This window comes from Sinocyclocheilus grahami, unplaced genomic scaffold (genome assembly GCF_001515645.1).
Source record: "Sinocyclocheilus grahami isolate Dianchi unplaced genomic scaffold, SAMN03320097.WGS_v1.1 scaffold390.1, whole genome shotgun sequence".
Classification (NCBI taxonomy): domain Eukaryota; kingdom Metazoa; phylum Chordata; class Actinopteri; order Cypriniformes; family Cyprinidae; genus Sinocyclocheilus; species Sinocyclocheilus grahami.
In genome coordinates this window covers 473,609-500,797 of record NW_015505569.1, presented here as the reverse complement: position 1 = coordinate 500,797, position 27,189 = coordinate 473,609, and the positions used below count along the sequence as shown (strand labels likewise).

Below are 27,189 nucleotides of genomic sequence, written 5' to 3'. Positions count from 1 at the left end.
CCTTCTTTCTTTGCGTGCACATTTGGGCGCATTATGCTAATATTTCCACATAGTGAGGTAGATATGTGGGGGCGTGTTAGAACGAGCCGTTTTAGGGGGGCGTGGCAGAGTCTTAACTTTGATAAAGAAGATCTCTTTGGTTTTGAGACTTTAGTCTTTGCAATTTCAGGGATCTTATCTATGCACAATCAGCTTGTAACACTCCAAAGAGAAAGGAAAACTTGAAATAGCATCGTATGACCCCTTTAAACCGCAGTGTGAATGACAGCTGGGACAGGTTTGAGCCACTGAAGCGCCGTTAAATCGGTTGCGGTCAGCGTTTGTTTGGAATGAGCGCAATTTGTCCCGGTGTCACGCCCACCTTCCCGAAAACACCGGAGCCTATCGATCCGCAGCGACGCCCCACAGTAGTCCCAGCGCGCTCAATGATGATGCGTTGATGCCTGTGTGTGTGTCGCCGGCGCGAGCTGAACCAGACCCCGTCGCGCGCAGCATTTGGTGTTTGACCAGTTTGCCCGTTTTCCTCGGAGGAGAAAGCGATGGGATCGGGTGCCGTGGATTCCTCCCAGTGGCTGTCGGTGAAGGAAGAGACTATTTTCCTCCACGACGGACTGATTCGGGTCACGGACCTTGCGGAGCTGCCCAGCGAGATCGGAGTGTCCGAACAAGGCGAATCCGAGCAGGAGGTGTGCATTTATCAGATCGGTTAGCCGCGAACTTAACTAGCTTAACGCCGAAGTTAACCCGGCTCGCCTGGATAGCTCATATCCTGCCAACACAGGCTTGTCAGACAGCAGCATGCGAACGATAAAAGGTGTTTATTCGCGTCGTTTAAATCACATCTCGCGTTTTTCCGGCGATGTAAACACGCTCAGCCCGCTGTTAGCCGTATCAAATATTAGCGCTACAAATATAGCACGTAACGCCCAGTCGATGTTAGCGAAGCTTATAATGTTGTTAATGTAAATGTCGGATATAAGGAGAGGCACGCAGTTTGTGTGTGTCTCTGGTGTTAGTTTGACGCGTTAGCATAGCTTCGACAGACAGACAGGCTAACGCTAGGAGCAGGAGTTGAATCTCTCACTGGCGCGTGGCAGGCAGCTATCGACCTGCTGTGCGTGAAGAGTTCATGTTACAATCTAAGGTGGAAACCACATGTTTAAGACAATGCATGTAATTCTGGTTAAAATACGACATACTGTAGTCATAAGAGAGGCATTTACACCCCCACAACACAACAACAGCACAGCAACAGCATAACAACAGCAACAGCACAGTACAACACAGCACAACAACAGCACAACACAGCACAACAACAGCACAGCAACAACACAGCACAACAACAGCACAACACAACACAACAACAGCACAGCACAACCACAGCACAACAACAGCACAGCAACAACACAGCACAGCAACACCACAGCACAACAACAACACAGCACAGCACAAATGTCCTAACCACACAATGTCATTTTCCTTTTGTTAAGTAACGAATAGTCATGTTAAACTTTGCGATTGTAGTCATATAGTCACGACTAAAGGGCGTTGTTAGGCGACATACTATCTATGTGTCCCAATTCGCACACCATCCACCCTAAATAGTATCCGAGATTAGAATTAGTGTGCCCTAGATAGTATAGTGGCTCACTGGATTTGTGTGGACTAAGCTTCTCTTATGATTCTGACACAGATGCTTCCTTTAAAGGGGTCATATGATGCTTTTTTAAAGATCATTATTTGGTGTAACAGAATATGTTGACATGCTTTAATGTTAAAAAAACACATTATTTTTCAAATACTGTACATTATTGTAGGTCCTCTATGCCCCGCCTCTCTCAAACGCTTCGTTTTCTCAATTTCTAAATGCATCTACTTCTGGAAGGCCAAATAAAGTGCTTTTGCTTTCGCCTAGAAACACACAGCGTCTCCCTGACATGCTGCTTCAACACTAACTGTGGTTACTGAAACCACACCTTCTTTCTTTGCGTGCACATTTGGGCGGCATTATGCAAATATTTCCACATAGTGAGGTAGATATGTGGGGGCGTGTTAGAACGAGCCGTTTTAGGGGGGCGTGGCAGAGTCTTAACTTTGATAAAGAATATCTCTTTGGTTTTGAGACTTTAGTCTTTGCAACTTCAGGGATCTTATCTATGCACAATCAGCTTGTAACACTCCAAAGAGTTAAGGAAAACTTGAAATCGCATCATATGACCCCTTTAATATCTTGTGTATTATATGCATCTTATATATTGGATAAACACTAGCTGTGTCCCAAATGATGCACTACACACCACGCACTGTGTACGCTATCTTTTATCTTGTCATCCTTGTACCCCATCCTAAAATGTAAAAGATCTCTATATAGTTTCTTGCATGGCGACCCAATTTATATAGTGAAAAATGCATTAAATGTTACTTTGAAAATGAGTTACATTGGTACATTTGATATTGTTACTGATTATAGTACTTTATTATAGTATTTAATTACTAAATTATGTGCCTATTTGGTTTAATCAACAATTTATTTCTTTTAGTGTTTTTATTATTTATTTCTTTTTACATTGTTTGAACCCAGGCTCCAGTTTGAAAATCGCCGCTCTACCGTCTGGTGCACACTTCATTTTTTTTGGTTAATTAAGTGCACCATCCGGGTATTTGAAGTGCACTTTACATGCATAAAGTCACACACTATGCATACTACAAAATAGCATAGCATAGTATGCAAACTGCGATGCATCTACTTTCAGAGCCCTGTCTCAATACCACACTTATGGTCTTTGCACTTGACCAAACGTACACGTTTTGGTTATCTGATGAGACTCACTTACAGTGTTGCAAAAATGCAAGTCAAGTTTTTTACAGCGCTGTATTTGCACATTTTGATGTTCAGAACTTTTCACTTTAAATTCAATAGTCATAATTATGAATTTAACAAGTGCAGGTCTTTGTTATCACGATATGTCATGCATTCATGTCGGATACATAACATTCGAGAAGTCTAAACAAAACTAAATAATCATACTGTTAACAGTAAACCCCAAGTACCTGGTACTTGTTTTTTTGTTTTGTGTCCATCTGAGAAACACCTCTAGAAACCCCTTCTCCTCCTTTAGATCCATCTGGTTGTTTTTTCCTCTTGTTTGTTGCCTTCTTGCTGTTACTGTGTTTGCCACACAGATGTCATTGTGCACTTCCAGTCTGTTGCGTGTCTTTATTTTGATCACATACAGCTTGATGAATGCCAATTATTTTATCCGATTTTTTAAAACTACAGGCAGAAAAGCACACGGCTAGCAACAATTTCGATTCAGTTTTTTTTCTTAAAGTGAAAAGTTCAGAGCAACGAACAGAGTGACATCAATGAGTCTAAAGTTTGATGTATGAAAACAATGCAAACTGCAAGATTAGAAAGGGCGATTATAATGTAATTTCCCTATATTCAACATAGATGTCGAAACACTAAAACACAAACTACTAAACAAATGTCTAAACAATGGATCTTGCAGCATAGGGTGAAGTTGGTACATTATGAAACAATGATTTGGGACAAATATAAAGTAATCAAATTGAAAAATGTTTGGACGCTCTGTGTCGTCAGCCAGACGGTGTTCAGTGTCATTTGTTGTGAATTGGACTAAACCGGGTGCTTTTGTGTGCAGCTTGTAAAGGGAAAGACGTGTTGTTTTGTGCTGTTCATCACTGAAGCTCATGAGTCAGATGTTTATTGAGTAACGGAATAAACGTCTGTCTCAGTACTTTCAGTCATGTCCATCTTGAAATGAAGCAAGTTTTGAGTACTTCTTTTAACCTAAGCCAGTGGAACCAAGTCCTGTTGTCACGCACTGAGCAAATTACCTCAGAGTAATGGCTAGATTAATTACACATTTATATCAAATAATTATATATAGTTGCCACAAAGGTTTATATTGATTGTGCATGACCGTTCAAATATGGAAAAAAAAAACATAATTCATCAAATTTGTCATAGGTCTACCATTATATTGGAAATTTATGTTTGATTTGTTCCGTAGAAATGTGTATAATGTGAGATATATCATTATTAACCAACATTTTAAGAATTTTGTGATTTTAAAAACGTACCAACCACTAGTGCGGGTGTAATGTAATTAATAATGGTTTGTCTTTTAAATGATTTATGCGATTTATGTTACACAGAATTTCTGTTAAGGGAACATAGTGAGCATCTATTTATTTAAGTACTACTGAGTGTCACATTTTCACTTTTTTATGCTGTTTAACTTTTAAAATATTGAAGGACATTTAAAAAAGGTTGTGTAAATATTATTGAAATAATTGCAACTGAAAGAAATGACTTGCTAAATTGTTATTTATCTGAACAAAGGCTATTATCTATATCTAAGACATTACTTTACAGTGGACATCTTTACACACACACACACACACACACACACACACATACACATTTATATCAAATAATTATATATAGTTGCCACAAAGGTTTATATTGATTGTGCATGACCGTTCAAATATGGAAAAAAAACCCATAATTCATCAAATTTGTCATAGGTCTACCATTATATTGGAAATTTATGTTTGATTTGTTCCGTAGAAATGTGTATAATGTGAGATATATCATTATTAACCAACATTTTAAGAATTTTGTGATTTAAAAACGTACCAACCACTAGTGCGGGTGTAATGTAATTAATAATGGTTTGTCTTTTAAATGATTTATGCGATTTATGTTACACAGAATTTCTGTTAAGGGAACATAGTGAGCATCTATTTATTTAAGTACTACTGAGTGTCACATTTTCACTTTTTTATGCTGTTTAACTTTTAAAATATTGAAGGACATTTAAAAAAGGTTGTGTAAATATTATTGAAATAATTGCAACTGAAAGAAATGACTTGCTAAATTGTTATTTATCTGAACAAAGGCTATTATCTATATCTAAGACATTACTTTACAGTGGACATCTTTACACACACACACACACACACACACACACACATACACAGGTTTGCTTTTGTGAATTGTGGGGGCATTCCATAGGCGTAATGGTTTTTCTACTGTACAGACCGTATATTCTATTGCCCTACACCAACCCTACCCCTAAACCTACCCCTCACAGGAAACTTTGTGCATTTTTACTTTCTCAAAAAAACTCACTCCTTATGAATTATAAGCGTTTTGAAAAGTGGGGACATGGGGTAATGTCCTCATAAGTCACCTTCTCCTTGTAATACCTATGTCATACCTTTGTCATTATACAAATCTGTGTCCTCATATGTCACAAAACGCGCACACACACACACACACACACATAAATATATAGATATACACACACACACACACACACACACAAATATATACATACATACACACACACTCACTCTCACTCACTCACACACCCACATAAAAAAAATATATATATATATACACACACACACACACACACACACATACATATATATATTTTTATATTTGGTTAAGCCAAGATTAAGAATTAATTAATTATGAATTCAACCAAATGTTGTTCAACCAAACCATTGTTTGTTTCGGCCAATTAATTAATAAATAACAATAATTCAACTAATAATTTTGGGGACGTGTTCCCATTCTAGCTTTTAAAGGGGCCTACCTCCTTAGTCATTTAATTTTTTTCCTAAAGTGTCCACTTGAAATGTTAGATACAATCCCTGAATGTGACAACATTGAAGCAAGTAACTAATTTTAGAGTAACCTGATGAAGGTCTTGTGCCAAAATATGCTTCAGGTTTTTCTATGCCATTCTGTGCTCTTGCAGATCTTGACCTTCGAGACCAAGAACCCAGCGGAGCTTGCCGAGCGCCTGCGAGCCGTCTGCGGAAACCAGAGCAACGCTTACACCAGACTTTTGGAGTACCGTCTCAATGCTCTGCGTGGACTATGGGGGGCGCAGCGACAGCTGGCCCTGGAGGAGCAGCAGGAGCATGACGGGGTCCTCCCAGGGAGCGCCGGAGGGGCCGATGAGGAGACGCTGGCCCTGCTTAAGAGACAGGGATTCCTGCAGCCTCAACATCACCACCATCCTCACCACCCTTCGATGGCCGCCGGCACCGATCAAGCGCCGTTTACCTCACGGGTCGGCCTCCTGTTGGTCTTTCCACTACTGCAGTCGCAAACTCGGCACGACCCTGCGCTCTGCGGCGTCACCGCTGAGGTCCTGCTCGCGTGTCTGCGCGACTGCCAGCCGCTCAGCCTGGGCAAGGAGCCTGCAGACTGCCTTAATGGCCTGGAGAGGTTGCTTTGCTCCTGGTTGGAGGAGAAGAGTGAGCCGGAGGGAACGGCACAGGCGAAACCACTGCTCACCCAACAGCAGAGGCAGAACGCAGCAGCTGCTCTAGTGGCTCTATCATGTGCAAGGTGAGCGCAGCACAGCGGCAGTTCGTTTTCAGCCTTTATTCATAGCATTTAGTCACTTTGCAATAGTTTGCAAAATCATAGTTTTTTTCATGCACTGGTCAGTTTTGAGATTTTGGGCTATTTTTAGTGATGCACCGAAAATAATTTTTTAATCAAACACCGAAATTAAAGTTCTGTCAGGACCACTATCGTCAGAATGATAGATACTTAGCATAAAGTTTGGTTTGGCGGTATGGTTCTGTTCTGGGCAAAAAACCTCCCTGCCCATCCATGCAGCCTGTCATGAATGAGCAGGGAGAGCAGCAATAATAACCCCCCTAGGGTTAACAGAACAGAACAATGCAGATATCATTAATGTACTCAATGATATTTAAGTGTAACACTTTATTCAAGATAAAGGAGTCTGATTAGCAAGGAATATCAGAAAGCTAAGTCCTGACTGTGGCGAAAGGTGGAGCTGGGGATGGAGGAGGGTAATTTGCTCCGAAGCAAGCTAAAAAGCTGCTGAATAATACTGAATACAGCTTATATAGGAATGCCGCGATAGGTGTCGTATTCCTATAGGTAGATGTGATCAGCTGAGAATCAGCTGATGCAAGCTTGACTCACGTGACCTGCCAGAACTAACGCTAAAGCTTAATTTTTGATGCAGCTGGAAACCAAAAATGAAAATAAATTGTATTTAATAATCAATTAATTGATCAAATGTTTGTAATAAATCAATGCTCAAATGCAAACATTTAAATTGCATATTGTCAACTTTTTAATGGCAGAATTATGTTTTGTTTGTTGTTGAAATATAAACATTATAAAAAAAATAAAACTTGTTGCCAAATTTATTCAAACATACATTAAATAATGAAGACAACGGGTTGAGTAAAAATATAATGAATATGTAATATAGTGCATATATTTACCAAAATGCTTCTCTCTAGAGTTTTTTTTCTAGCCGACTAACGTGTTTATGGACAGTGAATGTCTTCCTGAAGTAAATGTGATGTGGCATGTTGTTTACAAACTAATTTACTGATGTCTTTCTGTGGTTGAAACACTGACTGAGAGATTACATGAGACATGATACATTTCAGTAAGTTGTTCTGTTTCTTTCAAAACCTTCTTATATTCATTTCATATTTATTTGGTGCTATAACTAGTAGTAAAGAGGAAGAGATGATTGGTTCCCCTGCTTTTTGAATTGATGTGCTACAGCGATCTGTCACACCTCAGTAAAGAGCGTCAAAAACACATTTATTGTTTGTATTTTGTGATTTAAAATGGGCAGAATTTGAAAGCTGAGACTTTCAAATTTGGACTTTTCTTATTAAAAGTTACCAAGCACAAAGCTTACTATGATTATTGGATGGCAGGTGCTACTAATAATGATTAGTGAAGTTCATGCAGCAGAAAACAGCGTAGACTAAAAGATCGATCATGAGATTTAAGAGTTAAAAACAAGAAATCATTAGTTAATCCAGCACTAAGTTTGCCTGGTGTAGTTTATCCAGTTGTGAGCACAAAAATAGACACTGAAACAGTCAAAATTCACCATCAGAGAAACACTAACTGTTTCAGTCAATGATTTCGGCCCTCCAAAACTATTTTGGCCAACATTTAGTTGCATCACTAGTAGGGGAGTAACAGTTCTTGTTGTTGTTAAAAAAATCGATCCGTACCATTCTCCAGCCACGGTTTGGCTTTTACATTAGTGGGAGGAAACCATCCAAAATAGACATTTAAAGGGGTCATAGGATGCTACATGCACTTTTACAAGTTGTTTGAACTGAAATGTGTGTTGGCAGTGTGTGTACACATCCACCCTATAATGATAAAAATCCACCCAGTGTTTTTTAAAAAATCTGGTTAAATGTTTTCCCCTTTCTCAAATCGAGCCGATCTCAGATGCCTGTCTGTGTGACGTCACACAGACAGGCCCCTCCCACGATAGTTTGATTGACAGTAGCGTTTCAGCACAGACTGGACTGGTGTCTTACCTTAGCTCCGCCCTGAGTGACTGTCATCAGTCCGCCATTGTTTCACCGCCGGAGCAGATGTAGACAAGAATGACTCCTGAGCGATTGAGTTCTTCTGTTGTTGGATGTAATCATGAACACAGCAGTCGTCATTTACTCCCGACATCTGAGCCGCTTAACTCGCAGAGGATTGCATTTGTTTCTGAAGGGAATGCGCCCCCGATCTACATAAATGCGTCTATGTTCGCGCGAATCATTCATGATCCAGCCTCATCCACAGAAGAAGTGAGTAATGTTTTGTAATGAATCTTTGCAAATCGCCTTTCCTAATAATGTGCTAATTAGCAAGTTTCACGATGAATGCGGCTAAAGTAAACAGTCTCTCAGAGAGCAGCTCGGAAGAGAGGGGCGGAGTCAGCAGAGCTCATTAACATTTAAAGGAAAATGCTACAAAACGCGTTTTATTCCTATCTATATTCTAAAGGTTTTTACCAAGGGGTTTGTTAATATAATTTACCTGATTTATATTCTATTTAATTTCTAAAAACAAGGTGAATTTTTTCTGTTGGCAATATTTTCTTATGGAGTGATAAAAATTGTTCCAAAATCCCTAATATGTCAACAAAATGAAGATCTTTGAACCTGGCTTCATCGTATTTAATTAATAATGCCTCATTTCCATATTTAAACATAACATTTCTTAAAATTTGTACTACAAAGCAATTGTCTGGACGACAAAACTGGAGAATTATGATTATCTCTGGTAGTTAAAATGTATGTCTCTCAGTACAGTTGCCCCAGTTGTCAAGTATGGTACTCTTAATGTATGTTTGGCCCTTTTAAACAATCAGTTTTTCCAGTCAATCATAAATGGTAAGCTGAGACACACAGCACTTAAGTACTAAAGTGTCTCAGTGCTTCTCCTTCAAGCACTTTTGATCTGATATGTCTAGGAAGGAGTCTCTTTTGATTTCATCGCTATATGCATCACTATGGCAGTCAAGAAAGGAAGGAAAATACAGCAAGGAAACTCTGTTGCTCTGTCTGTGTTTGCAGGGGTTCCCTCAAAACGTTCATTCACACGGTCCACCTGCTGCAGAAACAGACAGACCTGGGTCAGCTTCCAGTGGCGGATGTTCTCCATAGGTGAGATGTGTCTAACTGTTACTGTCTGTGAAGACATATTAAACTGCTTCTGTTGGTAGTTAACGCTTATGAATGGTGCAGAATAAACAGGGTGGGAATTATTAACCAGTTTTAAAACGTCTTTACTAGACGGAGTTGTATCTTCATGTTGAATGTGTTTTATGAAAGGATTTACTGGTTGCTTGAGTGACATGATTTTTCAGAGTGGCAAACAGAAATGAAACGGCTTTGGTCATGTGACTGTTTACACCAGCCATATACAGTACACTGCCGGTTAAGAGTAATTACGATTTTTAAAAAATGTTTTTGAAAGAAGTCTCTTCTGCTCACTGAAGCTGCATTTATTTGATCAAAATATAGTGAAAACAGTAATGTTGTGAAATATTATTACAATTTAAACTAACTGTTTTCTATGTGAATATGCCGTAAAATTTTATTTCCCAAAAAATCAGCATCATTACTCCAGTCTTCAGCATCACATGATCCTTCAGAAATCATTCTCACATGCTGATTTGCTGCTCAGAAAAGCGTAAAATCCTCTCATTTGCAGACTGCTGCTTCTTGAGGGAGGTCCAGGCTCACCGTCCTGTTTGTTAGGAGTGAAACACAGTGTTTCGTGGGGCTTTGAGGACATGCTGCCCACGCCAGAGAGCAGCGCCGCTGGAGCAGAGAGCAAAGGTGAGGGAGAAATTATGGCTGACCAGTGTTTGTACCGGCGAGATGGCTCTAAAATGCCATTGCATGCAGCAGCATTAATATGTATCCTTATGGAAATGACTGGAAACCCATTAATTAGCAGGGGTGTCCACATATGTTTACTGTGTTGCTGCTTTTTTATAATAAATTTCTGCTTGGGCATGAATCAAATATTTGGCTGTGTCTCAGCCTCAACCCTTTGAACATGATAGCTGCGTCCCAATTCTAAGGCTGGATCCTTCAAAGGATGGGGACTTTAAAGGCCACGCCTTCGAAGGGTGCGAAGGTCGGACTGAGCGTTGTGAAATGGGACGGTCTGGTGTGTGAAGGACTGATCTTGTCCCGTTGATGAGCGGCAGTAGCGATTGTACTGGACTTTTTTGAAAGTGATTCAACAGTCTAAAAACTAAACAAGGTTCACAACCTGTTAAGGGGTCGTATGATGCAATTTCAAGTTCTCCTTTCTCTTTGGAGTGTTACAAGCTCGGAAGGAGGGGCTTTGTAGAAAACGAAGCGTTTGAGAGAGGCGGGGGATAGAGGACCTACAATAATGTACAGTATTTGAAAAATAATGTGTTTTTTGAACATTAAAGCATGTCAACATATTCTGTTACACCAAATACACAAAATAATGATCTTTAAAAAAGCATCATATGACCCCTTTAAAATATGCTCACTTCGGTCCATTTATGCATGTAATAAGTATAAACCATCTATAAAATTGCATCTCTGTAAGATATGTCAACATCTGAACAGCTTTAGAGTTTTTTCCTCACATTTGTATCGTTAGATATTCGAGAAATATTTAAAAGTGTAATCCGGCATTTTCTCAAAAAAAAACAAAAAAACAAACCATGTCATCTTCGGCACGCAATGAATCTTGGGATGAAGGATCCATCGGTTGTATCCTTCATTGCCCGGGAAACGAAGGGCACATTTCGAGGCCGCGTTTGAAGGAGCCTTCGGATTTGGACAGCCTTCGTCACACCGTGGTCAAGCAGTCGGTCTTCAAATGCAGCCTTCGAAGGACACAATCTCTGACGCAGCTAAAAACAACAATTGAACACAACATTTGCCATAGGAGAAACTTTATTCAGTTTCAGAAATGCTACAACATACAGTACGTGGGGCCCTATGATTTCTGCAACGTGGACGGAATCGCCGGATCCAGTCACAAAAATGGAATGTTCAGTTAAACACGGAATGTCATGGAATTTGACAAATTTTGGATGAATAAATCAAAAGTAGGGTTTTGCACTTACACAGTGCCTGTGTAAACAGACTATGAAAAAAATATGAAGCTATTCTGCTTTTTTTTTTTTGCTTCTCTGTGTGGTCTTCATGACAACCTGTCAAAATACAAGTTTAGTTTTACCTAAAGAAATTGTAACAGAAATATATAACTATAGTACAGTAGAATGAACTTCTCAAATTAATAATAATAAATGTGTTTTTATTTATTTTTGAAGGAATATCACACATTTTATTTCAGATTTAACTTTTAACAGTAAACCTCTTTTGTGCAGCACTAATTGTTATTTTTTTATGCCTTAATTTGATTACCACCGTTTTTGGTAATAAAGCTGTATTAAATCATAATTCCTGGAAAATTAAAAGAGATAACGCAGAATTTGCTGAAAAAAAACAACAACAAACAACCAAGATTTTCTAGGGCCCTATTATTGTAAACATTTGAATAAATTCTTAAAAAGTTGTATCAGTTTAATTGATTAGACATGCTTTTTGATTATTAAAATTTGATTAAACCATTACAAAAAGGTAAAACAAACAAAAAGGGAAAAAATGGTATTTGTGAAAAATAAAACTGAATGCGTGAAAAAAATATATATATTTCATAGGCCATAAACATATAATTTTAGTTTAACTTTGAATAAATTGTAGAAGTTTAATTATTTAAATTAATTAGACATGCTTTATGGTTATTATTTAGTTTACCATTAAAATAGAATTTGAATTAAAATGATAAAACTGAGAGTTCCGGTCCTTGATTCTGATTGGCTGAGCTGCGTTCGAAGCTGTTGTAAATTACTCTACAAATTAGAGGTCTGCACAGGCTTTAATCTGAAGCCCGAACCCGACCCGTACCCGAGGTCGTCTGACCCAGCCCGACCCGACCCGAGCGGCACAGTTCAATTTAGAGCCCGAACCCAACCCGAAATCTTTTTCTTTTTTGTTCCACAACGAATAGCCAGTTTTTAAATAAAATGCTGTATTTCACGATTGCATGCAACGGTCAGTAAACAAATACATGTAAAGAAACAGAATCATTAAGGCTCGGCCAGTTCACAAGGCAAAAGAAAAAACACTTACCAGTTATGAAAGTTTATGAACATCAGGTGCCTCGGTCGCATAAATTCTTCCATCGTGCAAATTATGGTCATTTTCGTCAGTTACGGCTCGTTAGCATTCGGCCTGCTTTAAATCAGACACAGAGATGCAGTGCGGTAAGATCGCATTTATTGGAATTAATTAATTATATCATTTATTTGAATTAGCGAGAGAGAGAGAGGGATGAAAGTTGCGTGTGTGAACCTGCATCTGCGCGCCTCTCTCTACAAGCAATGAGGCTTAGTTCCCTCAAAAACAGCGATTTTACCCCCTCATTGCAGAGAAATATAAAGTTGCGAGTCAGTAGCCTGTCGAAGCTATTTTACTAATAAAAGTTTCCGTGCTGTTGTCGTCGTGTGTTTCGTGCGTCTATGAAAACAGCGTAGACTAGGCTACTGCATATAGTTTTAGTTTAGCTATAAACCCGACCCCGAAGCTATTCATTAAAAGTTAACCCGAACCCGACCCGAAACCTGAAAGTATTGCTTTCATTTAAATGAAAAAATATATATATCTGACAAAAGTGGAATTTGGGAAAAAAATGAAACGGATTTCATAGGGCCCTAAGCATACAGTACAGTCTCTGCTCCTACTTTGCTGTTAACTAGAAGTAATTTTTCCCTTTCAAAATGAATTTGCGGTGCGTCTCTGCTGTCTTTTGCCTCCTCGGACACTCTCTGTCATCTTTCTCTCTCTGTTTGCCCGTCTCAGACTCGGACCTGGGCCGCAGCCTGGCTACAGATGGTTTCTATCTCTACACGACAAACTCTTTTGGGAAGGGCTTAAGCAAGCTGGGCTCGGGGCAGCATGGGACGCTGAGGTAACTCTAAAACCACACAACCTCCACTTCGCCTCCTGCCCTGCCCTGCTCTTCTGTTTGTGCCAGTGACCTCCAGGCCACTATTGTGCTCTTTCTACAGCTCCTGCTTTGTTCTGCTGCCTTTCTCATTTCTGCTCTGTGAGCAACTATATTTGTTACACGTTTGGACCCCGTGAAATTCTGTTGTCGATGAACGTCAGTGTTTCATTCCTCTCTTGAATGTCAACTTCTAGCACCTCCTCAATCTTATGGGCGAATCTCATGAAGAAATGTCTTGGACATGTTTCAACCCAATTGTGACCCTGAAGCACAAAACCAGTCATAAGGGTCAATTTTTCGAATTTGAGATTTGTACATCATCTGAAAGCTGAATAAATAAGCTTTCCATTGATGTATGGTTTGTTAGGATCGGGCAATATTTGTGAGAGATACAACTATTTGAAAACCTGGAATCTGAGGGTGCAAAAAAATCAAAATATTGAGAAAATCATCTTTAAAGTTGTCCAAATGAAGTCCTTAGCAATGTATATTACTAATCAAAAATTAAGTTCTGATATATTTATGGTAGTAAATTTACTAAATATCTTCATGGAACATGATCTTTACTTAATATCCTAATGATTTTTGGCATAAAAGAGAAATGTATAATTGTGACCCATACAATGTATTGTTGGCTATTGCTACAAATATCCCCCAGCGACTTAACACTGCTTTTGTGCTCCAGGGTCACATTTTGCTTAAAGGAACTTTTCAACAGAACAGGGGAGACCGGGATGTTTGTAACAGTTTAACAGCTTAGAAATTGTAATCCTGATTTTAAATAGCAGATGCTAAATAGCAAGTAGTGTACCTCTATCTGTATCAGCAGATTCTCGTTTAATTAGATAAATAGCACTACAAACATTTATATAAATGAATGTATTACAAACTCTAGAAAGAGTTTAGAAACCAAATAGGAAAAATAGGATTTTGTGCATTATTAACTGGCCAGGATTTTGCTAACCTGATGGAGTATTGTGTGATTTATTATTATTATTATTATTATTATTTATATACTATTATAATATTTATTAATATTTTGAATTGGCTTTTATTTGTGTATTTTCAGTTTTAATTTTATTTTAAGCTTGTCATTTTATGTGCTTTTGTCATTTTTATTATTTTTAATTCTACACTATTATAATATTTATTTTTAGATTTTTAACCTATACCTTGCTTGGTTAACCTTAGTTAATCCATTAACTAGTATTAACTAACAATGAGCAATACATTGGTTACAATATTTATGAATATTCAGGTTCATTAAATAATATTAACAGATTAACATTAACTATGAATAATGCTTTAGAAGAATTTTTCATTGTTAGTTCATGTTAACTAATGTAGTTAACTAAGGATTTATTGTTTATTGTAAAGTGTTTCCCAGTTTACTTAGAGTTTAAGCTTTTATCCAATTATATATTTAATTTCAGTTAATGGAAACTATTTATTTATTTATTTTTATGATAGTTTAGTTACCAATAACAGCACTGGATAGGAGCTTGCTTAGGTACTGAGAAGCTTGACCATTTAAAGCTTTATAAGTAATGAGCAGAATTTAGAAATGCATACAAAACTTAATAGGTGACAGACAGACAGACGCGCGCACAGACAGACAGACAGACGCGCACACAGACAGACGCGCGCACAGGTTTGTTTTTGTGAATTGTGGGGACATTCCATAGGCGTAATGTTTTATTTTTTATTGCATCTTTTTAATCAACATTTTTAACAATTTACAACCTAAATTAAAAACAAATAAAGCCCAGGCGTAATGGTTTTTATACTGTACATACCGTCTTTTCTATTGCCCTACACCAACCCTACCCCTAAACCTACCCCTCACAGGAGACTTTCTGCATTTTTAGATTTTCAAAAAAAACTCATTCTGAATGATTTATAAGCATTTTGAAATACGGGGACGCACCACTGCTAAAAATAATCAACTCCACTAATTGTCGACAATCCTGGCACATCTCTTAAACCTAAAACTTCTTCCTCTGCCCTTCCTCCCAGGGGTTTTGTGTACTGTCGGAATGAGGAACTGGAGGCGGGGTGGTTGGCACACAGCAGTGGCTTTTTGCTCCACCGTCCAGCCTCTTTTGACACCAAACCTCATCAGCTGTGCCAGGTCATCGACCCCTTCACACTGCAGGTACGACCCCTGCATCTCAAACCATCATCCTGCACACTGCACTTTCACATTTACATCACATGTATGTGTTCTGTTATTTCTAATCCTATAAATATAAACAACTGGATTTTTTTATAAGTATGCTCGAAAATGAAACCGTTGCATGATTTGTGCTATCATATGCAAAACATTTAGACCAGCCAGATTTAATCAACATTTTTATCAAGTTATGGCAGTACTGCACTGCAGATTGAGTACCACAGTCAGCAGACCATAACCAAAATCTCTATCCTCACAATAATAATTATGAGAACAAGTAAACATTGCTGGCGTAATATTTGAACGGACAGATTAAAGGTCATCATTTAGTTTTCATTTTAGCTGAATATTACATTTCAGATATTATATCCATTTTATGTCTTGCGTCCTGTATGAATGGCCTTTATGAATTCCTGTAAAGAAGAAAATCTAAAATAAAATGCAATACATATGGCATGTTCTTGCATGGTACCTTTATTGAAACGTATCAGATGTGTAACATTATTGATGATGTTATATATTGACTAGGCCCTTACAAATGCGTTAGTTGTGGAAGCTTCTAGTTCCCCGTTTCTCTCTTTTGAAGGTTTCCCAAGTGGTAGCGATGCCGCTTCATCATTTCCCAGTGGGCAGCAGCTTGACCAGCCTGCGTCTGTGTTCTGATGGTACCTTCCTCTACTGGGTTTGGTCACCTGTCAGCATCAACGAGAAAACCCAGAAAGGCCACTCTGTCTTCATGGATGTCTTCCAGCTAACAGTATGAACTTGAGATTTACAGACTTACTGATTTCATTATGTTCTCTGTGCAGATTTATATGTGCATTTACAGTTTTCTATTGCATGCAATAACTGCAGTTCACTTTAGCAAACTTATAAAAAAAATAGTACTTATTAAAGTAAAAATAATACACTTTGAAAGAAAATACTTAAGTATGAACTGAATGCACTTAATTACATATTAAATTAAAATGTTTTAGTTCAAATTCATACTAAATGCAATTAGTTAAAATCTTAGTGCTTTTTTGACCCACTTAAAACAAAAAGTAAATTATATGCAATTTCATGATAACTTCTATTGTCTTTGAAATATGGTTAAAGTACTCCAGAATGTACTGACAGCTAAAATATACTTTAATGTTGTTTCTATTGACACGAGTATGTCATATATTTAAATATATTTGTAATTACACATTTGTAATGATGCTGCTGCAATTTAGTGCATATGTTCATTCTAAATGTAATATTGAATAACAAACTGCAGTTAAAATGATAATCAAGTACTTTACACGTGCTTTAGTATGTTAGTCAACCCTTTCAAATAAGTGTACTTTAAAGCAGGACAAAGATTATTAAAACATAATGATTTAAAAACGTAAAACATTTTATTTGATATTATTGCAAAGTACCACTTTTTAAAAGTGTACTTAAGTGTGTTGAACTCACTTAAAGAGTTTAATAGAATTTTGCCAGGAAATGTTTTAGAATTTTTATCACCTGTTAATGCAAAAAAATCTTGTGTGATATAACTTGTGTTTGTTTGTTTGCGGGTTTTTATTGTATTTGTTATACTTGTATTTTTTTTTGTTTGTTTTTGCCATGAAAATAGCCTTTGATGCTGACATGGCATTAAATAAATATATACTATACTATACTTAAGTGTGTTAAGAAACGGTCATGAAAGTGTCTCTCTTTAAGTCACTTAAGTGGCCTTTTATTTCATTAATATTATATTACCTGCAAGTGCAGATTTTTTTTTTTAATATACCTTTAAAATTTGAAGTATAATAAAAGTGCACATTCAATACAATTAAGTGCACTTCTTTCACAAGGGAATTATCATAAATGTTGCAAGTAAATAAGTGTTCGATAAACCTTAATTTCACAAGTTCCCACTGTGTTTTTTGTGTGTGTGTGTGTGTGTGTGTGTGTGTGTGTTTTCCAGACTGAGTTGGGTCTGTGTGTGGCCAGTCCTCTACAGGATCGGGTAATCCTCTCGCGAAAGGAAGGCGAGTCATCGAAGTGTTTGAATGAGCTACTCCTGAGCCGTATGTCCCGCTTTCGTGCCTCGCACTCGTCCACGCTGGCTGCTCTCACCGGCTCCGCCATCACCAACCCCGTCAAAGAGGAGCAGTCGGGTAATGCTGCTGTATGTTGTTTGTGCCTCGCCTGTTCCCAAGCACCAGCTTCTTTGGCTTAGTTTCTATAATGGGAGCTGTTGTGAAAGAGAAGTGCACTTAATTTTATTGAATGTGCACTTGTAGTGTACTTCAAATATTAAAACTGAGGATGCACGATATTATTGGACGTTATCGGAATCGACCGATAAAGGCTTAAAATATGTATGCCGATATGCCTTGCCGATAAGATGAATAACTCACATGTGCTCTGGGTGTGTTAGGTGTTTTATTTATTTAGGGAGTGCTGTAGGCCTACTTGTAATAAAATGAAAAGTAAAATACACAAATAACATTAAGATATAAATAAAGCAGTAATCTCATAACATCACGAGTCTGTTTTGATTTAAAGGTTAGAAGCTATAGCTTACATGAATAAAGCAATGACACTTGCAAATTAAATAATTTAATATATACAGATTTATGAATACAAGGAGCTCTAAAATATTTTTAGAATTTGTACTGCTCTTTTGCTTTAGACCATCTATTAATGTTAAACCCACAAATAAAATATTGAGGCTTCATCTGCATGTCAAAAAACCTAACAAAAAACCCAGCAGAGATTGATTTTATTAGTTATTTTCAAAGCTTTCAATGTCCTCTCTTTAAAAAAAGAACTTTAATAAGATTTATTAGTTCTAACAAAAATAAATTTGTGCTCAACCAAAATTAAAAATAATTTGATTAGCATTTTTGCACAGGAGAGACTGTGTTGTTTCAAAACGTGCTTTTGTGATTAATGGCATCCAAAATAAAAGTTTTTGTTTTCATAATATATGTGTGTTCTGTGTATATTTATTATGTGTATATATAAATACACATTGACTAACGACTATCGTTATATTGATTTGATGTCGTTTACAATCATCAGACGTTCAAGTGTTATTTTAGAGCCTGATGAACACCTGACCAGTCGAAATGTTGCACTGTTTAAATACAAATTTTTCAGATCTCGAGTTCAGTATGCAGACTTTTATTTTTAATTTGTTCCCAGATAATGTGACCAATTTTGGGTTTTGGATGTGTACACCAACTGTGTATTTTTCATGTCATTTTAGGATCATTGAGATGCAATTAGATGCTATAGCCTATTATAGTTTTTATCAGTATTATATATTTTTTTATAAAATAAAATTTTCTGTTTTGATTTTAGTTAGAGCATTTTAGCAGTTTTGTTGTGTGTCTTTATCTGTCCTTAAAGTTTTTATAATTTTTTTTTGTTTTAGTTGTTTCAGTACATCAAGTTAAATGAACACGAGAGTGTTTTTTTAATGGTTTTAGCTTTAGTTAATTATAATAGCCCTGGCGAATTGGAAAAGTTTAAATCGCAGTGTTGATCGTGGGCTCTTGTGGCTGTTTTTTCTCTCTCGTCCCAGTAGTCAACACAAGCTGTGGTCTGTCTATAAAAGCACTGAGGAAGACGCCGATGTACGTGTGTGGGACGTATCTGGTGATGCTGGCGCCCGCTCCAGGTGTAGCTGGGAGCTCGGCCACACGCTCGCTGTTCGGTGGCTCCAGTGGCCTTTCTTCCCTCAAGAGTAAGATCTTTATACCCTAAACAATCATTTTAATTAAGCACTGTTTCATACTGATCTCTATCATGAATAGTGTCAGAATGGTGATTAATCATTTAACGTTATCCATTCTTAACACCGCTGTTACCTAATCAAATGCATAACAATTAAAGGGACAGCTCACCCAAAAATTATTGCATCATTTATTCACCCTCTTGTTGTTCCAAACCTAGTGAACTTTAATAAAGTCCATGCAATCCAGTAGTTATTTACATTGGAGCTTTTATTAAACATTCTCAAGCTCTTGTTACCATTTTCATTCCCTGCCTTGTGTTTTCTTTCCTAGTCTTGGCGTCTAGTTTGGTGTTTAACCTGGCCGACGGTCAGTTTAGCAGTCGTGCTGATCTGGTCGATGCTCCTGGAAGTTCTCTGGGTCGCGGAGCTCAGGTTGCAGGACTGGGTAAGAATCAGACATTTCCACACGTTAAGGTCCTTTCACACTTAACATGATGCAAAAAAGCTAATCGCATCTCAGACTAATTCACCAATATGCACTGGGACTGTGACAGACATAAAAAAAAAAAGACATGAGCACAGATGCACATTTAAAATTTTTCGAAATTTATGAAAAACGTCACTTGAAAGACTTTATTTGATCCAAAAACAACAGAAAAATCAAGGTTTTGACCAAATTCATGTATTTTTTTTTCTTTGTATCATAAAATAAAAGTGATAATAAAAATGATGGTGACACTTTCTATGAAGCCTTTATTTATAATGCATTGTAAGTTATAACCACAAATAGGTGTATTTATATATATATATATATATATATATAAATATAAGGTGTTATGCATGCATTATAGTGCATTAAGAATACTCTTGATGCATTATAAATGCAGGCTTTATCTACTGTTCTAATGCATCGTATTATTAAATGTTATAACCACAAATAGGTAAGTATTATAATGTGTTGTAACTGTTATGATTATTTATCAGATGATGCAACATATTATAAGGTTGTTTATAAAGCATTATGCATGCATTAAGAATACCCTTATGCATTATTAATATACAGGCTTCTTAGAAAGTGTTACAAAATGACAAAACGCATGACAAAATTGCTAAAATGTATCTAAAATAAACTGAAAATATAAAAGTAAACGCTAGATCAAAATATTGTTAAATGCTGTAATAGTATAAAATAACACTGCGTCACATTCAGGTTGTTATTTTTCCGTGTTTTAAGTCTTGGATTTATAGTTTTAATCTATATATATATTTTTCCATTCTTCAAGTGTTCCTGAAATATCTCTCTTAAGTGTTGTATGAGTACTGATGTTATGTTTTGATAATGGCTGTTCCAGGGGCCTGTTATGATGCACTTAACAACTTGATCTGGACGTGCTCCAGCGACTACTTGGACCAGTGGTGTAATCCTGGCAATCAGGCCTTCCATCATGTGTGCCAGCGACTGGGCGTCAGTCACGTCATCAGTCAGCCTAAAGGTACTGAAACTATATGCCTATGTAAACAAAAAGTACAAAACGGTTAGCTGGAATAGATTTTTGTATGGCGTAAGATTGTACAACGTAACATTTTCGACTTTCGAAACATTACACCATGTCCTAACCAGGCACAGTTTCCAGCTGTTAATAGTGATGAAAGCTTATATTGCTTAAATATCCCTTGTGAAAAAGAAATGCGCTTTTGCATACTTTTAAAAGAGCACTTATTACTGTATACTTTTGAAAGAATATACTTAAGTGTAAATGTTTTCAGACACATAATTGCATGTTAATTGCAGTTAAGTAGAAATGTATTATAATTAAAATGTATATTAAATGCAATCAGCTGAACTTTAGTGTGTTTTTGACCGACTTAAGTAAGACTTAAGTACATCTTTGTCATTTCATAATTACATCTGTTGTCTTTGAAATATGGTTAAAGTACTGCTGAATGTACTGTCAAGCATTTGTGATGAACTACAATATGTATGTCTTGTTTTTAAAACGATTTGTAATTACACATTTGTAACGATGAAGTTGCAATTTAGTATATTTAAAATATATTAATTTTAAATGTAATATTACATAACACATTACAGTTAAAATTATAATCAAGTGCTTTACATGTGCTTCAGTTTGTTAGTCAAGACATCAAAATAAGTACTATAAAACATGACAGGGTTATTAACACATTAATTTGACATTATTATAAAGGTCACTTCTTAAAAGTGTACTTAAGTGTGTTAAGAAACAGTCGTGAACGAGTCACTTAAGTGGCCTTTTATTTCAACAACTAACAGTTTTATTGTTTTTTAAAATATACTTTTAAAATTCGAAGTACACCACAAGTGCATATTCAATACAATTAAGTGCACTTCTTTTTCACAAGGGTTAATTTTTCAGTGGTGCACTGGAGCGCTGATAGGCCACTTGCTTTTTTTTTTAGGTGTGCTGATGTTTTGTACAGAAGTGATCTGTATCGGTTTCCCAGTAATATGTTTTTTACTCTTCATGACAGAAGAAATGATAGACACATGCAAAGTGATAAACCAGCTGCTCCATCATGTTGGCGCCATGTGCATCCATCAGCTCAACCTGCTGGCAGCCAGCAGTAATCTGCACCTGGGACCCTTCATAGGAAAGCAGCCCATGGAGGCCTGCCACTTCAGCTCCATATGTGACGTCATGGAGAAGGCCATGGTTCACGGAGACACCTGCATCATCCGCTGCATTCTGGTCGTCTTTCAGGTGGGGTTTTTCTAGTAACACTTTATTTTGATGCTCCCTTTTTTTTTTTAACATTCTGTTGGCAATAAATAATGTTGCACCTACATGTCTACTAACTCACATTAGAGTATTAGAAGACTTTCTGCTTAATATCTGCTAACTCTTTATTGTCGTGGTCTCCCAACAGACTGACTGTAAGTAACTTTGCAAGTACATGGGTCAAAGATGTTAAGATGCCCTCATCAAAATAAATTTACAAAAGTGATTTTGTGTCCATAGAAAGCACATTCAATGTAAGTAAATTGTCTACTTTTAAGGTTTCAAATAAGTTTTTGGAGAATAAAATGTCAGAATTTGCTATTTTTATTTACATTGTCATTCAGTGTAACACAATATTTATGTAAAAATTCAAACATGCTTATTCTGACGTGTACATAATCAAATTTAATATGCTCCCTTATTCTTTTATATATTTTAATGAGTAAAAAACTCTTACTGACCAATGGGCAAAACCTAGGATAGTGGCACATTTTAAAAATGTAAAATTACAACTAATTAATATTTGGGGTGAAAGTAATTAGTCTTTTAATATGTCATACATTGATTTTTGTTGTAAATATGCCTGACAAGATTGTTACGCTGAATGACATTTTAGTAAATCAGGGAAAATGTATGATATTTATTTTTTGCTCAGAAAAACAAAAACAAAATTGCAATTAAATTAAACAGTATTTTTTTACAACAACAACAATTTAAAGCAGTATTACACTTATTGTTTTTATGCGTAAACCCTTTTTCGTCTTTGACCCGCATGTAAACTTATTCTAACCCTAACCCTACCAGTCTACTAATACTCTAATGAGAGTTAGTAGATATGTAGGTGCAACGTTACGTATAGTCCACAGAATGTGTTAAAGGGACCATCAAAATAAAGGTAGATGATAATAGATTATTTTTTAAATGACTTTCGACCAATTATGATGAAACTGTTCAGTAGAAGTGATCATTTTGTTAACTATGCATAAAAAATATTACATAAAGTTAGAAATTTAAATATTATAAAAATATGTTTGTTTGTTTTTAATCCAGGTTGTGTTCCAGTTTTTTAATCTAAATGCAGAGCAGAACCGAGACTGTGTGAAGCGCTCTGGACTATTGCTGTGGCAGTTACTCATGGCTCCTCACGATCAGATAGAGCCGGAAATACAAAGAGAAGTGTGTCTCGCCATCAGGTGGTGAGAGTCGCGCACTCTTTATAATGCAACACACACGTCAGCAGTGTGGAAGCATTTAAACTGTCCGTGAAAAAGGCAAAAATCATTACAAGCACCGACAGCGAGAGACTGTTTAGGACTGCATCTGCATGTCTTCGATGAGAAGAGGACGGGGTGATTGTTGCTGGTTTACTGTATTTATTTATTTGATTTATTTCAGGTTTATTTGACAGGGACAATGCACATCAACAATACATAAATGCACAATGTGCCAGAATTAGCCAGAAGGCTATTTTGCATCTGCAGTCCCTGGACTGATGGTAAAATTGTCACCCTAAAAATATAAAGAATTAATCAATACATAATACTTGCATACTCTAAAATACATATACCATTCACACTGTTCGTAAAAACAAAACATCCGCTTTAAAATTATACTATACACAAAACCAACAAATCAATACCAGCTCACTCATACACACAATCCAACTGTCAAACAAAATAACAAACAATATATCAATAATATCAATATACAAACAAAGATAATGTAAGCATACAGACAAGTAACAGTAGCCCTAATCATTCAATCAGACCTAAACCAAACAACCTCATATACGTAACATAAAAATCTCAAACTAGCAGAGCAAAAAAGACAAGACAGCAGCAGATGATGATTGAAATCGAGAAATGGCCTTAAACAATTAGTAAATAAACTGCAGAACGTTATGTTTTCGCACAAATTGCATGTATTCTGACAGCGCTGCACGAATTCGTGGCGGATCTGCTTATTAACCAGGGTTCAATCCAGGGGAAAATCTGCGCTGAAACAGTGTTACTCGTCAGTTGCATGTGACAATGCAATACGTGCAGCATATTCGTAATGAGACTCGTTTATAAATCTACTGTTGTCAACAAAAAGAAGCATTGAGGTCTTCCTGCCAAAATAAAAGTTGACATAAAGCAAGACATAAAGCAAGAACTCAAATGTTAGTATTGTTGTAATTTTACTGTTGTTCTGTAAAATAAAATAAAAAGACTAAGGATAATAATAATTGCAACAGCTCTGTTAATACATTTATTGTAACGTACACGCATAGTGTTCAAATTGGGATCTGTAATATTTTCTAATGTTTTAAAATAAGTCTCTTCTGCTCAGCAAGGCTGCTTTTATTTGTACAGTAAAAATACATGCCTGATTCAAGAAGGGGGTCTGATGGCAACAAATATTATATTACTAACTTATTAATTTTAGGTTAAATTGTGCTTTGTTGGTATAATGTCTGCTAGAATGTTAAAAATGTTCAGTGTTAAATATTTTTAAATTGTTGTTTTATAATTGATTTTTTTTTTATAAAGCAAGACAAAACAGTAAAAAGTGCATTTTAGCTATTTAATTTATGCAATGGTAAAAAAAAATTGGCAAAATACATGGGGGGGAAAAACCTAGAAAAAACGTTTTCGGTATTCGGCCTTCGGCCCAGTGTTTCCATTTTGTTCGGTTTTCGGCTTCGGCCAAGAATTTTCATTTCGGTGCATCCCTACCAAAACCTCATGGAATATCTCAGAATTAAGTCTGTGTGCTTCATTTATAGAGCTATAATATAGGTCACGCTTTCTCTTTCCGTTTGCTCCATTTTTTTTTAACACCGAACTTCAAACTCATCCATGCCAAATTGTTAATTCTTGAAGTAAACTTGTGTCCGTTTGGTGATTAAATAAACAGTTTTAGACCGCTGCTCGAGTTGAATGCAATGCGTCCGGAGTGTGTGTGATACCGGTGAGTTCTCCTAGACTCAGCGCTGCACTTTTATTTTGATTAGATAATCATCAAGTGTTCAAGAATAGAAGCAGTTCAAGTCTGAGAGTATACATACAATATCCATATGTATATCATTTTAATGCTATAGCCTTTGTGTATATATTTAAAGATGTGCATCTTTAAGCATGACCGTTGAAATGAAATGGTAACACTTTAAAATAAGAGTCCATTTGTAGCATTAAGATTAATGAAAGCTGTGTAAGTATTGTTCCTTGTTAGAGTGTGTTAATTTCAACATTTACTATTATTTTTAATTTTTTTACTACTACTGCTAGTATGGTTCAGTACTGTTTTTGTTAATAAAGCACTATTTTAGTTTTTGTTCAGTATCAATTTTAAAACTATCGGTTAATTAATCGGTATCGGCCAGTGTGGTTCAACCTAGCTATCGGTATCGGCAATATCCACTATCGGTCGACCTCTAGTAGTTAATATCTGTCATGTGCAAGCACTTTCTCCCATCTTCCCCTGCAGGCTGAACGATGAACTGTTGCAGTGTATCTTGAAGACTGTAGTGCGCGAGTCATGTCTCCTCATCACCAAATGTCAAACCGTTTCCAAGGAAGACCTTCAGAAGCTTCTCTCCACTGTACCTGTATGTGACTTTAAGAATTACTTTGATGAGAGATACTTTTACTTTTAAGTGAACTGAATTGATGTTGAAAGATGCAGTTCTACAAGCTGTTAGCTTTCATAAGCCTTGTGAAAAAGAAGTGCGCTTTTAAATAAAGATACTATATTAAAAAGAGTACTATTACTAAAATAATATACTTAATACGTACTTAAGTGTAAACTGAAGGTAATGTTTTCAGATACTTAACTGCATGTTAATTGCAATTAAATAAAAATATTGTAAAGTTTGCATTTATATTAAATGCATTTAGCTGAACTTTATAGTGTTTTTGACCCACTTAAGTACATCTTCATATGTAATTTCATAATGATTTCTATTGTCTTTGAAATATGGTTAATGTACTGTTGAATGTACTGACAAGCATTTATGATAAACTAAATGCATCATGTGTTTAAATGTAATTGTAATTACTCATGTGTAATGATGAAGCTGCAATTTAGTGCATTTAAAATATATTAATTTTAAATGTAATACTGAATAACACACTATAGTTCAAACGATAATCAAGTACTTCACGTGCTTTAGTCAACACATCAAAATAAGTGCACTTCTTTAAAACGTGACGGAAGATTATTAAAACAATGATTTAAAATGTACTTTAAAATACAATTTTTAATTTTACATTATTTCAAGTACACTTTTTAAAAAGTTTTTAGAAACATAGTGTCTCTCTTTAAGTCATTAAATTACCTTTATTTCATTAATATATTATCTGCAAGTACTTTTTTTTTAAATACACTTTTAAGATCTGAAGTACACTACAAGTGCACATTCAGTACGCTAATTAATACGCTTCTTTTTCGCAAGGGAAAATACATCCGTAATTTGAAATAATTGTTTTTTTTTTTCTGTATAAATCGTACGGTTTACTAAATCTCATTAACTGGCAGCACTTCCATCCACATCAACAGGTAGCGTCACCAAGCTTGCGTTATTTAATGGCTGTGCAGAACCATTTGCTCAGCAACACCATCCTGCTCCACCCGGACGACATTGATGATAGTGACAGCTCCCTACAAGGGGAAACAATGAAGGTACAGGTAAACATCCCCTTTAAAAACCCTATGGTCTCTCGGATTGGTTAGTGTGGACTGATGGTGGCTCCATCCAGGAAAAGGAGGAACACACAGGAATGCATTGCATTGGTATTAAATCGGTTCATTATAGTGTGGTCTGTACTGTACTGTGTACCAGATATTCAGCTTTAAGTATTGGTTTGGCATTGCAACATCTGCTTTTGTGTGTGAATATGTGTGTTTCTCTAAGAAGTTGAGTTTTTTTTATTAAGTAATTCAATGCATTTAATTTATTATTTGGTAAAGTGTCATGAAATAAGCATTGCTAGTAGGCTTGTCGCGTTTAGATTTTTTGTAGTAATAAAAATAATTGGATCAGATTTCATTTCTCCAGTGAGGAGAGCGAGTCGAGCTGACTGACAAGAAGAGTGAGGTGAGACAGACGAGACGATCGCGGATGATTTAGGTTCGAAACGAAATGCACAAGCGCCTG

The 27,189-nt window shown here is 36.4% G+C and overlaps 1 protein-coding gene across 1 annotated transcript in view; it reads left to right on the top strand.

Annotated features, from left to right (window-relative positions):
- The first annotated feature begins 342 nt into the window (after nucleotides 1–342).
- LOC107550171 (probable E3 ubiquitin-protein ligase HECTD4) overlaps nucleotides 343–27,189 on the top strand; it is a 112,965-nt gene continuing 86,118 nt past the window's right edge. The window contains exons 1-16 of the mRNA XM_016231408.1: nucleotides 343–686; nucleotides 5,799–6,397; nucleotides 9,424–9,513; nucleotides 10,064–10,191; nucleotides 13,270–13,378; nucleotides 15,434–15,572; nucleotides 16,177–16,347; nucleotides 17,533–17,725; nucleotides 19,141–19,302; nucleotides 19,625–19,738; nucleotides 20,646–20,786; nucleotides 21,805–22,034; nucleotides 23,103–23,248; nucleotides 24,024–24,076; nucleotides 25,496–25,641; nucleotides 26,592–26,720. Of these exons, the coding sequence (XP_016086894.1) occupies nucleotides 540–686; nucleotides 5,799–6,397; nucleotides 9,424–9,513; nucleotides 10,064–10,191; nucleotides 13,270–13,378; nucleotides 15,434–15,572; nucleotides 16,177–16,347; nucleotides 17,533–17,725; nucleotides 19,141–19,302; nucleotides 19,625–19,738; nucleotides 20,646–20,786; nucleotides 21,805–22,034; nucleotides 23,103–23,248; nucleotides 24,024–24,076; nucleotides 25,496–25,641; nucleotides 26,592–26,720 (2,697 nt within the window). The 5' untranslated portion in view covers nucleotides 343–539. The remainder of the gene's footprint in view (nucleotides 687–5,798; nucleotides 6,398–9,423; nucleotides 9,514–10,063; nucleotides 10,192–13,269; nucleotides 13,379–15,433; nucleotides 15,573–16,176; nucleotides 16,348–17,532; nucleotides 17,726–19,140; nucleotides 19,303–19,624; nucleotides 19,739–20,645; nucleotides 20,787–21,804; nucleotides 22,035–23,102; nucleotides 23,249–24,023; nucleotides 24,077–25,495; nucleotides 25,642–26,591; nucleotides 26,721–27,189) is intronic.